We start from the raw sequence: 16,592 nt of genomic DNA, 5'->3' as shown, positions 1-16,592 counted from the left end.
TGCTATAGTCCAATGAATTTAAAAAAAGCACCCAAGAGGCGCTGGGACTTTGATACAGGTTTATACTAAGTATTGAGAAGACAAAAACGTTTGCAGAGCCACTGGTTCAGGTTAAGCTGCTAATGACAGTCAAGGCTACCCTCCAGTGGGAACCCCAGCAGGTTACCAGAAAAACACATGCATCCATGCAAAGCAGCGCCAGACCAAATCATAAGAGTCCAAATTCCTTTGGTTTTGTGCCAAAAGACAGCCAATGTGTTTCAGAGGTCAAAGGAACTCCCCCTGCATCTGGGTTTTTAGGTAAAAATTAGAACTTTGAATGGACTCAAAATAAGGCCGGCCATGGATGGAGCAAATTCTTTCCTGCCACCACGGGTCGCAGGAAAGAAATTCACTTGAATCCTCATCAACACAGTGTAATCCCTCCCGCTGAGCCATTGTGTTCTAGCACATGTAAAATCCGGCAGGCTGGTTGTACCCAGGTTGATCGATCAACTTGGGTACACTCAGCCTGCCCATACATGGTTCGAATCTTGGCCAGTTCCTGCCGAAACAGCTGATATTCAAACCGCCTATGGCTGGCTTAAGGCCCCTTTCACCCAGCAGACCAATTGGGTCTGCCTGTCAGTTTTTCAGATGGGCCCTGATCCGATCATCCATTGTTCTGTACGGGGCGGACACCTGCCAGGCATCCGATAAAATCCACTAGAAATAGACATATGACGATACGTTCGCCATCCATCCAGCGGATCGGATCACATAACAATTGGAGGGAAAATGGACATGCAGTGCATTTTCATCCAGCAGCCTCATAGAGGAGAGCGGGTTGTGTCTGTTTCCGCTCAGCCCAGCAGAGAAGACACGGACCTGTCACCCGCCTGCTCAGCGGGGATTAGCGGAGAGACCCCCCCCCTCCACTGAGCAGGCAGATTGGATGGATCCGCTCAATCTGAAAGGGGATTAGGGCTTTCCTGTGTGCATGGAAGCCAATTGCTGGATAGGAAGATTTACTGCACAACAATATCTGCATAAGCAATCAAGATAAGATCTTGTGTTGATAAGTTCTTATCTTGACTGTTCAAGCAGATACTGCAGGCCAGTAATTTTTCCTATCCAGCAATTAGCTTCTCTGTACAGATCCACACAAGAAAACCATAGAGTCCATTCAAGGTTCTCATTTAACTGAAGCCTTGATGAAGGGAAAGTTCCTTTGACCCCGGAACACATTGGCTGTCTTTAAGCACAATACTAAACAAGGAATTTGAAGTCTTTTGGGCTGGTGCTCCTTCCACATATGCACAGTACTATATCCATCCAGGAAAGTCACCAAATTACAAAGTTTCTTGCTCAATATGCTGATGAAGGGAAAGTTCCTTTGACCCCGGAACACGTTGGCTTTTAGCACAATACCAATAAAGGAATTTGAAGTCTTTTGGGCTGGTGCTCCTTCCACATATGCACAATACTATATCCATCCAGTAAAGTCACCAAATTACAAAGTTTCTTGCTCAATGTGCTGAATGTATTCCAAAAAATGACAAAATTACAATATGTTGAATAAAATCAGCATGTTGAGCAAGAAGTTTTGGAATGTGGTGCCTTTCCTAGATGAATAGGCAATAAATATAAACAGAAAAGTAATAAAATAAAAATGACCTTGGTTATGGTTTCCTTTTATTTTTTTCCCCTTCCATTACTAGTGTCACTTTTTTACCTTTGAATACATGATTGTTCCCCAGCCTAAATGGCTCATACAATATAAAATGCATGAGAAGCTGGAAGCATTTTCTAAGTAATCACCACATAGTAATGTTTCTATTGGGACACTGGTCAAGCATTCTGGGGTCAGAGCCGACTCCAGCTAGAGTTGAGGACACAGTAATGTCTACTATCTGCTCCCTGCTGCTACAATACTATTTGTGCTCCTTGGTCGGCTTCATTCTACCCTTGAGATTTCTTCCAATGAATCTGTTTGGATTATTACTTTGACTCCTTTTCACATTCACTTCTATCCCGTTTACTGTGCAATGTTCAGGCCAAATTACAAGCATCACAAAATATCAAAGTGAAAAACACATCGGCAACAATTCCTGCAGGCTCCACCATGGCATGTTGCTATTTCCACTTACACAAAGGGGAAGTCTACACTCCATGTACTAAAAAATATGGCAAAGTAACAGTAAATTATTATGGCTATCATTTTCTCTTATTGCATCATTAATCTTCTTCTTTTTTTTTTTTTTTTTGTTATAGATGAGTGGAAGAAAAAAGTAAGCGAGTCCTACACCGTTATTGTGGAGAGGCTGGAAGACGACCTTCAACTTAAAGAAGTCGAGCATGCCGAACTTAAAATGGTGTTCACGTAAGTTCAAACTACAATTGTTTGGCATATATTTAACTAAATTCATTATTATATATTATTTTTTATATTCATAGTATATATTTTAACAGGTAATATTTATAGTATATTTATTATATTTTAGATTGTGTGCTCCATGAGCAGGGCCCTCCTATTATTTCTGTATTGAAATGTATTCTAATTGTACTTTCCCCCTTCATATTGTAAAGCACTGCGCAAACTGTTGACGCTACATAAGTCCTGCATAATAATTACAATTGTGTCATACAGAAATGTAATACTTCTACTTTCCATTTATTTATTACTCATGTATAATTTAAACTCCCCGATGTGAGGTTTTCCCAGGATTAGCTCCTTCAGTTTCCTATTTAAATGAAATTGCCAACATTTTCACTTCCCAGCAGGATCAAGACTTTCGAAAAAAAGTAGAGTTCCAGCCGAAATACGACTTTTAAGATAAAAATACCCCTAGAATACTCATGCCTTGTGCAATGTAACAAAGGTATGCTGTAAACCCAGTTTTCTATTTGTGCAGCATCGTTTTCTTACTTTGTGAAGTTTCTGCACAGCGTGGCCATCTCCAGTGTGGGCATTTGAAGCCACAGTGTCCTTCTTCCTGGATTCCGTGCATGTGGGCTACCCAGCATGCACCTGCCGATCTCGCGCATGTGTAGTGCGGTGCAATCTTGGTCAGCTTGCCATGCCAGGCTGACCAAGATTTTCCATAGGTGCCAATGTTAAATGTTACGAGAGCAGTGCTATGCCAAACTGACCAAGAATTTCCATAGACGCCAATGTTAAATGTTACTGGAGTCGTGCCATGCCAAGCTGACCAAGAATTTCCATAGACGCCAATGTTAAATGTTACTGGAGTCGTGCCATGCCAAGCTGACCAAGAATTTCCATAGACGCCAATGTTAAATGTTATGGGAGCAGTGCCATGCCAAGCTGACCAAGTTCTCTCAGGAGCCAATGCAAAACCGCAAATGACATACAGCGCCGCAGCCCCTAAATGAGGACATGAAATTAGATATAGGCATAAATCAGATGAGTGAACAGAAAAAAAAAAAAATTGCTAAGGATGTACATTAGTGCTGCATGGTGAGGAGTGCAAAATGTGGGTGGAACGCCGCTTTAAAGTGGTTGTAAATGGCTGAATGTTTTATTATCTTCATGCATTCTGTGCATGAAGGTAAAAAACCTTCAGTGTGCAGCTCCCCCCTCAGCCCCTCCTTATACTTACCTAAGCCCGATCTCAATCCAGCGATGTGCATGAGACCTGAGGCTCACCCGTGTCTCTCCCTCTTGATTGGCTGAGACGCAGCAGCAGGAGCCATTGGCATGAACCATGCTCTCTGTGTCTTATGGATGTACACAGGAGTGCCCCCACAGCTATGGGGGCACTCAACAAGGGGGAGGAGCCCGGAGCGCCAGCAGGTGACCCAAGAAGAAGAAAAAACACTGGACAGAGCACAGGTAAGTATGACATGTTTGTTATTTTTTTAAAATAACATTTTTAGCTTTACAATCACTTTAAATGTTGGAGCTTTTGTGACAGAGAAGGGCTTGTCCTGAACCTGTGCGCTGTTTTAAACATCTTAATGTATGTTTTCTGCCTTAAGGCAGACACCATATAGAGGTGCCATCAATTACCTTTGCTAGATAGAAAACCATCCTTAGCGTGCTTCTCTGAAATAGTTAGTTGGTTAGTCCCAGGATCCACGAATGTGGTCACCCGAACTGTCGCTTCTCTCCCTCTCCGGCGCCGGCATGTGACTTGCGGCTTCACAGCCGGGTGTGCAGTGCACTGTGCTGAATGGTCCAGCAGTCTTCTGCGACCTGTGACATGTCCCGGAAGAATGCAGGGAGGGAGTGGAAGAGGAGAACTTCCCCTCGGATCGTCTTGTTTTGATAGGTACCCGCTCCCCTTTCCCCCCCAAAAAAATGACATGCCAAATGTGGCAGAGGAGGGAGGGGAGAAGGGCTTAAATCTGAACTTCCTCTTTTAGGCGGAGCTCCACTTTAACATCCCTGATTGCAGCAGTAAGCTATCACTCTGTCCATCGGGAGTGCTTCATTTCCAAGACACTCCTGAGTAAGCATATCAACCTCAATCCTTATTGGATGACACCATGGGCTCCCGCTGCTGTCAGTGAAATTCTGTGACCAGGGGGCAGGGTTGAACTCCATTGTCTGTTTCTATAGACACCGACAAGCCATCTTGGGAGCAAGCCCACATGAGTGGCCCCATAAAAAACCCCTAAACTTTAATATCACTTCAATTCCAGAAAAAAATCATAGCACTTTGGTAGTTTTATCAACTGCAAATTACAGAATTTGCCTTTATCAACTGGAGCCTTATATAGTTTAAATTCCAAAGTTTATTCAGTTTAGGCTCCTTATGCCCCGTACACACGATAGGATTTTCCGACGGAAGCTTGTTGTTGGAAATTCCGACTGTGTGTAGGCTCCATCGGACATTTTCCATCAGAATTTCCGTCACACAAAATTTGAGATCTGGATCTCAAATTTTCTAACAACAAAATCCGTTGTCGTAAATTCCGATCGTGTGTACACAATTCCGACGCACAAAGTTCCATGCATGCTCGGAATCAAGCAGAAGAGGCGCACTGGCTATTGAACTTCATTTTTCTCGGTCGTCACCGCGTTCTTGACGTTCGGAACTTCCAACAAGATTTGTGTGACCGTGTGTATGCAAGACAAGTTTAAGCCAACATCCGCCGGAAAAAAACATGGATTTTGTTGTTGGAAAATCCTATCGTGTGTACAGGGCATAAGTGTTAAAGTGTAATGCTGTGTACACACGGTGGACTTTTTCGACCGGATTGGTCCAACGGGACAATAGGTGGGGGCAGTGGCCAGTTTTTTGTTACTGTTCGTATATATACACTGGGCACCTTCACTGCCATTGTGCTCTTGCTGGGTGTCCAGTGTGCTCCTGTTCCTTTAAGGGGGCTTGGGCTGCCTCCAGGCTCACTTGCTCCACATCTATCCATTCCATGCATGTGCTTCCACTGTGGAGACACTTATAAATTTGTAGTGTTAGGACTGCAAGCAACACAGGGTGCCGTGACGAGGCCTTGCAGCTTTCACATGCGTTTGCAAATGTGTGCTAGCTAAACTCCTGCTTTTAACAGACGGTTAGACAGGTAATTTGGTTGGTCAGCAGACTGGTTGGCGGGTTGAGCTATGGAATTGTTTTTGTCTTAAATGTATATGCCCCTCCATGTGCTCCTTGCTGTGAAGGCCAGTTATAGGTGGGGGCAGTGGCCAGTTTTTTGTTATGGTCCAACGGGAGAAATCCGTCGGACAATCTGACCTTGTGTGGGCTTCATTGGACCTGTAGCAGACTTTTTCGGGTAAAAATCAGACGGACTTTAGATTTGAAACATGTTTCAAATCTTTCCGACGGACTCGAGTCTGATTGAACAATCCACTCGTCTGTATGCTAGTCCCACGGATGAAAACCGATGCTAGGGCAGCTATTTGTTACTGGCTATCAACTTCCTTATTTTAGTCCGGGCGTACGTCATCACGTACGAATCCGTCTGACTTTGGTGTGATCGTGTGTAGGCAAGTCCGTTCATTCGAAAGTCAGTCGGAAGTCCGTCAAAAGTCCGTTGAAAGTCCGTCGGAAAGACCGTCGGACCTTTGATGCCGAAAAGTTCGCCTGTGTGTAGACGGCATAAGTGTAAATGTAGAAAGGATGAGAGTGCCATAGCTAGCAAGTCCAAGTCAATTTTTTTTTTATCGAAAATAAGCCATGAATATAAACCATGGGCTCAAGGGGAATAAAAGCATAAGATTTTTCAGCTGTAACAGATCGCCAGTGACCAGTTACAACCACAGATCTCAGGCTTTAATTTTCAGTGCTTTTTGTTCAGTTTTATCCTCTATTATTTACAACATGTTGAGCCCTGATGAAGGGGTAGCTTTGAGCCCTCAAAACACATTGATTTATTTTCATGGCTTATCTCTGGACAACACAAATTGACTGGACTTTAACTAGTTCTGTGACGCTCTCATCTTTTCTACAGTTAAGGGTATATATGCTTTTGCAGACTAATTGGGTTATTACTTACTTTATATTTGTTACATGTACCCATTGAAAAAAACAACAAAAAAAGCTTAATATTGATGCCCCGTACACACGGTCGGACATTGATCGGACATTCCAACAACAAAATCCATGGATTTTTTCTGACGGATGTTGGTTCGAACTTGTCTTGCATACACACAGTCACACAAAGTTGTCGGAAAATCCGATCGTTCTGAAGGTGGTGACGTAAAACATGTACGTCGGGACTATAAACGGGGCAGTAGCCAATAGCTTTCGTTTCTTAATTTATTCTGAGCATGCGTGGCACTTTGTGTGTCAGATTTGTGTACGCACGATCGGAATTTCCGACAACGGATTTTGTTGTCGGAAAATTTTATAGCCTGCTCTCAAACTTTGTGTGTCGGAAATTCCTATGGAAAATGTGTGATGGAGCCTACACACGGTCGGAATTTCCAACAACAAGGTCCTATCACACATTTTCCATCGGAAAATCCGACCGTGTGTACAGGGCATTAGACTTTATTGTCAGCATGATAAAAGTGGGCTATGTTTACCCCAAGCATTTACCATAGATGTAAATCTGGCTATAGGTTTGAGGATCTCCATCAAGCATTTGACCCTTTTGCTTACCATAGGATACATTGCCAGAAAAGACCACTGCTGGTAATCACCCTACATTATATTGGACCTTGCAGGTCTCTGGGTTCCTCTGCAAGGTCCTCTGCAAGGGTTCTTCTGCAGAACTGGCTTGAAGTAGAATACAATTACATTAGTGTCAGCTACCAAAGGAACATGGAAAAACTTTAAGAGGTAGAAAAATGTTTGTCTACACAGCCATGACAGTGCTATGTATTACTGTAATTGTGGCAGTGAGTCCATATTGTCATACAACAGATAGTGATGTAGTCATGTTAGGTATCTTTTTACTCGGCGTAACATCATCTTCCATATTATACAAAAAATCATTTATACAAAAAGATACAGCGCTAGTAACTAGAATCTTATAAAACTACAAAAATATAAAGAAATTATAATATCACTGTTAACGTGATGATAAATGGTACTAGGTGTTAAATAAATCACATAACATAAGGTGAAAAAAAATGTGAAATACGTCTGTTTGAAACCAAGTGACTAGATTAGAAATGTGAAATAGATCTGTTTGAAAAACAGATGCCGCTAGCAATGGGATTAGGCCTCAGCATATAACAATATTGATACAAACACACATGATATATTCAAGTCTAGAAAGGGTGTAAATATTCCTCAAGATAAATCCCACTAATCAATGATAGCAGACTTCCAGCCCCTCAGCTCAAGGAATTGCATACAGTCACCTGAAATGCTGCCGTTATAGCAAGAGGATAAGATGAGACCTAGACTGCTGTCAATGGGATAAAGCCTTGGAAACCGCAAACATCATATTTCACCCAAAAAGATATAAGGAGAAAGACATAGTTTAATACCATAGGGAAATTGGCATGATAGCGCTACTAACAGAATGAAGGTTATGAACAGGCATTCAGAATGGGTCCGTGGTCACCGCTGTGTCAGCGTGCATTCCACAGAAAACAGGAAACAGCGTCACTGGTTGGTAACGTGAGCCGGATATTGCGTCGACGCGTTTCGCCCCTCCTCCAGGGCGTCATCAAAGACAAAGGACAATATAGAATATAAATATATTATTTCGTTTGATTAAAAAAAACTTTCAGCAGCAGCAGATTCTCCCTCTTAACTGTGTGAGAAAAACATGGTTTATAGGTAAAGCTTATACCCATAAACCCATGTTTTTTTCCTTGTAGTTAGGAGGGCTGGGCTGGAAGAGAGCATTTGTCTTTTAGACACATGCCCACTTCTATGACACTGCAGTGAGAGGAGAGCCTCTACTGCAGCATTTTTATTGGACAGCTTGGACCAATGGTGGTTTACCATTGGTCCAAGGCTCCAAGCTGTTCATTGAGCTCAGTGCCTCTGACCAGTGGCAGAACTACCAGGGTCGCAACAGTCGCACTTGCGACGGGACCCTGCCATTCTGCCACTGTCGGGGGGGCCCCAGCGGGGTTGCTAGTTGCACAGCTCTGAGCGGAGAGCATGTCTCTCATGGAACACCACAGAGCCGGCATTGACAGTTCTATCTCCCCCTCAGCCCGTCCTCTCTTGCACGGGATGAGAGAGGACACAGCTAATCTGCTCCCCCTTATCCACCCTCCCCTCTCCTGTGTGTGCTGCAAGTGTGACGCTAACAAGTTCACACTTCCCCCTCAGCACACACTGGAGAGGGGAGGGGGGAGAAGGGGGAGCAGATCGGCTGTGTCCTCTCTCATCCTGTGCAAGAGAGGATGGACTGAGGGGGAGATAGAACTGTCAATGCCGGCTCTGTGGTGTTCCACGAAAGACACACTCTCCGTTCAGAGCATACTGATGAGTACTGACAGACTGCACTAATAGTAGGCATTGATGGGCACTGATAGGAGGCACTAATGGGCACTGATAGAAGGCATTGATAGGCACTGATAGGAGGCACTAATGGGCACTGATAGGAGGCATTGATGGGCACTGATAGGAGGCACTGATGGGCACTGATAGGGGGCACTAATGGGCACTGATAGGAGGCACTGATAGGAGGCATTGATGGGCACTGATAGGAGGCACTGATGGGCACTGATAGGAGGCACTAATGTACACTGATAGGCTGTACTGATGAGCACTGATAGGAGGCATTGATGGGCACTGATAGAAGGCACTAATGGGCACTTATAGGAGGCACTGATAGGAGGCACTAATGGGCACTGATAGGAAGCACTAATGGGCACTGATAGGAGGCACTAATGGGCACTGATAGAAGGCATTGATAGGCACTGATAGGAGGCACTAATGGGCACTGATAGGAGGCATTGATGGGCACTGATAGGAGGCACTGATGGGCACTGATAGGGGGCACTAATGGGCACTGATAGAAGGCACTGATAGGAGGCATTGATGGGCACTGATAGGAGGCACTGATGGGCACTAATAGGAGGCACTAATGTACACTGATAGGCTGTACTGATGAGCACTGATAGGAGGCATTGATGGGCACTGATAGAAGGAACTAATGGGCACTTATAGGAGGCACTGATAGGAGGCACTAATGGGCACTGATAGGAAGCACTAATGGGCACTGATAGGAGGCATTGATGGGCACTGATAGCAGGCATTAATGGGCACTGATAGGAGGCACTAATGGGCACTTATATGCTGCACTGATAAAAACTGTTAGCATGCATTGATGGGCACTGATAGGAGGCACTAATGGGCACTGATAGGAGGCACTAATGGTTACTGATAGGCTGCAGTGATGAGCACTGATAGGAGGCAACAAATGGGCACTGATAGGCTGCCTTGATGAGCACTGATAGGCTGCACTGATAGGCTGCACTGATGAGCACTGATAGCTGGCATTGATGGGCACTGATAGGTGGCACTGGTGGGCATTGGTGAGCACTGTTACTCAGCACTGATGGGCATTGAGCACTAATACAAACCTCCCAACATTTTGAAATAGGAATGAGGGACACCTACTAACAAACGTATGTAGGCATAGGGCACGCCCCCTGTCACATCCCCTTAAAGGAGAATTAACCAAAAAAAAAATTAATTAATTTCACAGGTGCTTTTTTTTACCACTACTATTCCTTTGTATTGGCTTTTAAAATGTACAAATGCAGCAATTTAGAAATTAGATGAAAGGTTTAGCACTGGGAAACACTTTTTGAAAGATAAAAAGTGAATTTTATATACAACTATATCGATCAGACCAAAATGAGGGACAAGTGAGGAGGAAAGAGGGACAGAGGGATGTTGCTCCAAATCAGAGACAGTCCCTTCAAATCATTGACAGCTGATAGGTGGCACTGATAGATACTGATAGGTGGCATTGATGAGCACTGATAGGTGGCACTGATGGGCGCTGATAGGCTGCATTGATGAGCACTGATAGATGGCACTGATGGGCAGCATTGAAGAGCACTGATAGGTGGCACTGATGGATGCTGTTAGGCGGCATTGATGAGCACTGATAGATGGTGCTGATAGGCAGAATTGATGGGCACTAATAGGTAACACTTGTAGGTGGAATTGATGGGCACTGATAGGCAGCACTGATAGGCAGCATTGATGGGCACTAATAGGTGGCATTGATGAGCACTGTTAGGTGGCACAGATGATTGGGGCACTGATTATCAGGGTAAACAATTTACTGACATACTTGATGGTTAATGGCAGTCCTTTCTTCACACAGACACAGCGTGAGAGAAAAAGGGCTGCAGATAACCGGCAAGTCTGTTTACATGTGATCAGCTGATCACATGTTAAAGGGCTGCTGTGATTGCGCTGGATGCACGTCCCAGTGGGCACGTGGGAGGCAGGGTTCTGGGAGGATGTCCATGGACACCCTTCCAAAATTGGAAGCCCGGGGCTCAGATGGAAGGGGGGGGCAAGGGTTTCTTGCACCGGGGCCCTGAAGGTTCTAGTAGTTATCTGTTTCTGACAAGAAGTCACTGGGAGCTCATCCTCTCAGTCAGCTTGTATTTAAACTGGCCACTCTGTATCTCCGGAACCATAGGTCCTAGAAGGTCCACCCTAAATACTTACCTGAGCCTGATCTCCGCCCAGCGATGTGCCCGAGAGCAGAGGCACTGCTCTCTCCCTCCCTCCTCACTGGACTCAGTGATAGCAGTGGAAGCCATTAGCTCCCGCTGCTGCCAATCAAGTTCAGTGACAAGGGGGCAGGGCCAAGCTGCACTGTGTGTGTCAATAGACACACGCGGGAGCGAGCCCACACGAGTACCCCCCCAGAAAGCTGCTTGCTGGGGGGGTTACTGGAAGGCAGGAGGGACCAGGAGTGCTGAAGGGGAGGATCGGGGCTGCTATGTGCAAAACCATTACACAGAGATATACAACAGGCAGCAACCTAGCAGAGCGGTGCACTCCCAGATCCTCCTGTTTTCTATCGTGGGAACTGCAGCTTATACTAGCTACTCTCCTTACCTACAACTACTTGATGTGACATATATTTGGGAGGCCCCTGCTTCTGTTTGCTGCCCGCCTGACCTTTTTCAGATACATCCTTACCTCTGATCGTTTTCAGCGATCTACTGACTAAGTCCACTTTTGTGAACATTTCTCCTTTTTCATATTTATTTGAACCTCTAGCTCCTGAAGAAGCGTTCTTTGTCAACGTGAAACATGTAGAGCAATTTGAGATTATACCACTTTGGAATACCAGACCTGCAGTGCTCCCTCATTCTCAACTCTACAGGGGAAGTCTACCCTCTCTTTTACCTGGAAATATTGCTTTAATTGTCTATGCTGGTTATAGAAAATTATATAGGAGACTGCAGGATAGGATCCATAATGGTGTATTTACCTGAGTTGTATGCCTATATCTGATGTGTTTTTAAATTTTCATGTCTACTCCCTGTGTTTTTTGTACGTTATTAATAAAATTTAACCTTTTTATATATTTTTTGTAGTTCATTACAGTTGTGCCTTTAAAGTCCCAATATTTAGTTCCTTGATGCCCTTAACATATTATCGGGGACGTTGGCACAAGTGACCTCCAAGTACCTACAGAGTCACCCTGTATATTAGGTACTTTAGTACTAGGATCTCCCTTTTGCATTACACAGAGATGGTAAATATATAACAGGCTTGACTTATCATTATTCTTACCTACTTATGGAATCAGATGGAATTCGTATATAAAAGTGCTATGTAACTACAGTATGAAATGAGATATTCTCTTCACTGTGCTTCTATAAGCCGTAGTTCTGTTCTAGATTTCACTGTTCTGGTATCCGAGCTTTCCCCTTTTAGCTGCATCTGCTCAGGCTCTAGGCTTCCAGTCCCCGGAGACAGGTGCATGTAGATTGTAATGTTGTGCAGTATATCACAGGCACGCAGCAGCAGATTAATTGGCTGGGGGATTTAGGAAACAATTCCTCTTCTCTTGCCAAGGTTGTGGAGTAATAGAGAGGTTAATACGCAGTATACGTACCATCCTTGACACGGCGCATTCCAGAGGAGCAGAACTAGACGGCAGATTCTGCTGCCTCGCTTGGGCTTCTGAAAGGCAGAACACACTGTACAAGTGAAGGGCGGTAGTTTTTATTTTCCTCTATAATTGTAAGAATAGAGAGCAGGTTCCACTCCCGCCTTTTGGGATTTTTATGACATGAGTATACAGTATATACAGTACATTGAAGGGATGTGATTCTCTTTCTTTATTTGGGTCGGAACTGAAAAAAATAAGTGAAAACGAAATATTGCATATAATTATTTTGTATTTTAAAATGCAGCCAGTAGTTGTAGCTTTTGGCTTTTTTTTCCATATGTTTTCCAGGTTCTCCTTGCCGGCTTTGTTGGGGGCGGGGCTGAGCCATTCCCTGTGTGTCTATGGACACACCGAGCCAGCTCAGGAGGGAGCGCACGTGTACAGGGGGGAGGAGCCAGGAGCGCCAGCGGGGGACCCCAGAAGAGGAGGAGTGTGTCTGCTCTGTGCAAAACCACCGCACAGAGCAGGTAAGTATAAATATTATTTAAAAAAATAAAAAATGTTCCTTTAAAATCACTTTAAGTTGCCAATTTCATGCCCTGGGTTATGAGTCTTATCAGTGACGCACACTGTGCATAGATAAAGCAATAATTATTATGTAAAAATGCTTTTTTTTGTAAATTATTAGATAAAAACTGCTGTAAATGGGCCCTAACAATAAAGTTTTCCATGGGCAAGGCACAAAAAATATTTATAATACTTTACTTTACAAATAAAATAAAATTTAGTCTGTTCGACCATTTGTAATAAATCGAAATCCTCGCTACCCTATAAGGGTGCATTTACACCAGCAGCCACACACTTATGCCGCGTACACACGGTCGGATTTTCCGACGGAAAATGTTTGATAGGAGCTTATTGTCGGACATTTTCCATCGGAATTTCTGTCACACAAAATTTGAGAGCTGGTTCTCAATTTTTCGTTCTCAATCCGTCAGCATCCATCAGATGCTGCATCCACCTAGGTAGGTATGATTCTAAAATAAAATAAAAATCCCATACTTTTTTGACCTGACCTGACAGTCTTCTATGTCTCAGGGACTCTACTGGTCAGATCTCTGCTGAGATATGCTGAGGTTCCAGGTCTGCTCACCTGCTGTGTCCATTATGTTAGAGAATGTATATTACAATGTACACAGGAGGAGCTGGAACACATAAAGGTTGGTGGAGATTACCCAAAACTCCAGGTGGACAGAAGCAAAGTCAAAAATTATGGCAGGAGCATCCATGATGTATAGGAAGCCAGGGGCTGACCACCTATATCTAACCTATGACTTTTGGGTGGACTGGCCCCAAAGGAACTAAATGAATAGATAAAATAATATATTTCTTCTGGGGTGGTGTGTGTGTCTAAATTATTTGACAGTGTAATAGTGGATTATTGTGCATTAAATCTCAACCAAGGAAAAGCAAATTACGTCTAAATACAAAAGTCATGTGTATTCTTGATTCTTGGTGTGCTTTGTGTATTCCTTCCAGATCTGTGCAGTAATCCAGTGTGAGACGTTACCTTTGTGAAGGAGCTTCCTGTAATAAAGACCCCTCACTACTGCTCTCTCTCCATGTGCAGGGTGACTGGTCTTGTCTCCGCACCCTCCTCTAGTTTTCTGCAGGTAGCCTGTAGTGGGTGGAGCCTGCTGGGTATCTCCCGATGGTCACTGTTGCTCTCTCTCCTTGTACAGGGTGCCTGGTCCTGTCTCCCCCTCCTCCTGCAGTTTTCTGTGGACAGCTTGTAGTGGGTGGACCTGCTTGGTCTTTGCAGCAAAGTGATGATGTCACTGCTACTTTTACACATTAATATCTGGGTTTGCAAAGACGTTCTGTGCACGCAGAGTGGATTTATGCCCTTTGTGCATACAGTTTTGCTCATAAGTTTACATACCCTGGCAGAATTTATGATTTCTTGGTCATTTTTCAGAGAATATGAATGATAACACAAAAACTCTTTTCACTCATGGTTAGTGTTTGGCTTAAGCCCTTTATTATCAACCAACTGTGTTTACTCTTTTCAAATCGTAATGGCAACAGAAACTACCCAAATGATCCTGATCAAAAGTTTACACACCCCATTTCTTAATATCGTGTATTGCCCCCTGTAACATCAATGACAGCTTGAAGTCTTTTGTGGTATTTGTGGATGAGGCTCTTTATCTTCTCAGATGGTAAAGCTGCCCATTCCTCTTGGCAAAAAGCCTCCAGTTCCTGTAAATTCTTGGGTTGTTTTGCATGAGCTTCACGTTTGAGATCTCCCCAGAGTGGCTCAATGATATTGAGGTCAGGAGACTGAGATGGCCACTCCAGAACCTTCACTTTATTCTGCTGTAGCCAATGACAGGTCAACGTGGCCTTGTGTTATGGATCATTGTCATGTTGGAATGTCCAAGTACATCCAATGTGCAGCTTCCTGTCTGATGAATGCAAATGTTCCTCCAGTATTTTTTGATAACATACTGCATTCATCTTGCCATCAATTTTGACCAAATTTCCTGTGCCTTTGTAGCTCACACATCCCTAAATCATCAGTGATCCACCTCCGTGTTTCACAGCAGGAATGGTGTACCTTTCATCATAGGCCTTGTTGATGCCTCTCCAAATGTCGCGTTTATGGTTGTGGCCAAAAAGCTAAATTTTGGTCTCCTCACTCCAAATGACTTTGTTTGAAGCTTGTCTCTGTGGTGTTTGGCGTACTGTAAGCAGTATACTTTGTGGCATTTGCGTAGTAATGGCTTTCTTCTGGCAACTCGATATGTAGCCCATCTTTCTTCAAGTGCCTCCTTATTGTGCATCTTGAAACAGCCACACCACAATCTTCCTTAATCAAAAAAAGGGTTGGCATGAGATGTGTTTCAAAGTGACCCTGTTGTTCCATTTTGCAGCTTAAAGTGGAGTAAACTCCCATGTATGATTTTTACCAATAAGTAAGCCTGTAATAAGGCTTCCCTATAGGTACAACAAATGTCTCCTAAACATGCACCGTTTAGGAAATATTTACAATGGATGCAGCGGGTGACGTAACCGGCTCATGCGCTCTGAAGGAATGGCATACCTGTGCCGTTTCTCCAGAGCTGTGCCGTAAACAGTGACACGCATGCATGGGAGTGATGCCATCGCTGGCTCGGCCATTCATATCGCCAAAGCCTGCGAACCCGGTGGGAAGACCAGGTGAAGATGGAAGCGCCTTTACTGGTGGAGGGCTTCGTTTTCAGGCAAGTCTGTCATACTAGCACATTATCACTTAAACTGCTCAGTGCCATTTTTTTTGTATGTGGTTTACTACCACTTTAAATGTATATTGATTATATTTTCCCTTTTTTGGTCCCGTTCCCCCCCAACATCATCACTGGGTCTATGGCTCTTGGGAAGAGCAGATACTTTGATGTGTGGGTATCAGCCTGGAGAAGTGGGCACTCCTGAGCAAGCTGCATTAGCTTGCAATCCACCTTAGGTAACTCCCACTTGTGATACAGAGCCAACAAGACTGAAAGAACTGAAATCCAATGAATGAAAGGAGTGGTCAAGGACAGTTAGATGATGCTGGACATCCTCCAGCCAGGGAATGAGGTGGGCTCTATCTGACTTCCTTCAGCTTCTAATGCTATGAAGTCAAAAAGGCAGGAGTTCAGCTTTAAAGCGGTTGTAATCCAAGGAAGAAAAAGAAAATCCTGCAAGACAAAAGCATAATGTGCTAGTATGCATATACTCACCTTAGAATAAAGCCCTCTCAGTGGTGCCCTCGGTCCCGGGAAGAAGCTCTGAAGTTTCGGCACGGTAATCCAGACCTTCAGAGCGCATGCACTGCTGACTTCAGCGGCTGCATGCAGGGTCAATATCTAATAAACTGTGCACGTTTAGGAGATAATTATTCTACCTACATTTAAGCTTTATTATAGTCTTACCTGTAGGTAAAAACCACAAAGCGGGTATACAACCACTTTAACTCTTCATCAACCAATACAGGGTCTCTTTAAGAAGTTACATTGATTTCCAAATTTCCAGTTTATTTCTGCTCTACAACACTCTGATCTTGCGCCGCGTATGACAGAAGTCCCTATTAAGTC

At 44.0% G+C, this 16,592-nt stretch overlaps 1 protein-coding gene across 1 annotated transcript in view; it reads left to right on the top strand.

Annotated features, from left to right (window-relative positions):
- The first annotated feature begins 2,104 nt into the window (after window positions 1–2,104).
- The window catches only part of TNNI3K (TNNI3 interacting kinase), a 459,065-nt gene continuing 444,577 nt past the window's right edge, over window positions 2,105–16,592 (top strand). The window contains exons 1-2 of the mRNA XM_073592079.1: window positions 2,105–2,153; window positions 2,254–2,362. Coding sequence (XP_073448180.1) covers window positions 2,105–2,153; window positions 2,254–2,362 — 158 coding nt within the window. The remainder of the gene's footprint in view (window positions 2,154–2,253; window positions 2,363–16,592) is intronic.

This window comes from Aquarana catesbeiana, linkage group LG07, assembly GCF_042186555.1.
Source record: "Aquarana catesbeiana isolate 2022-GZ linkage group LG07, ASM4218655v1, whole genome shotgun sequence".
Classification (NCBI taxonomy): domain Eukaryota; kingdom Metazoa; phylum Chordata; class Amphibia; order Anura; family Ranidae; genus Aquarana; species Aquarana catesbeiana.
This window is presented reverse-complemented; position numbering and strand designations above follow the sequence as displayed.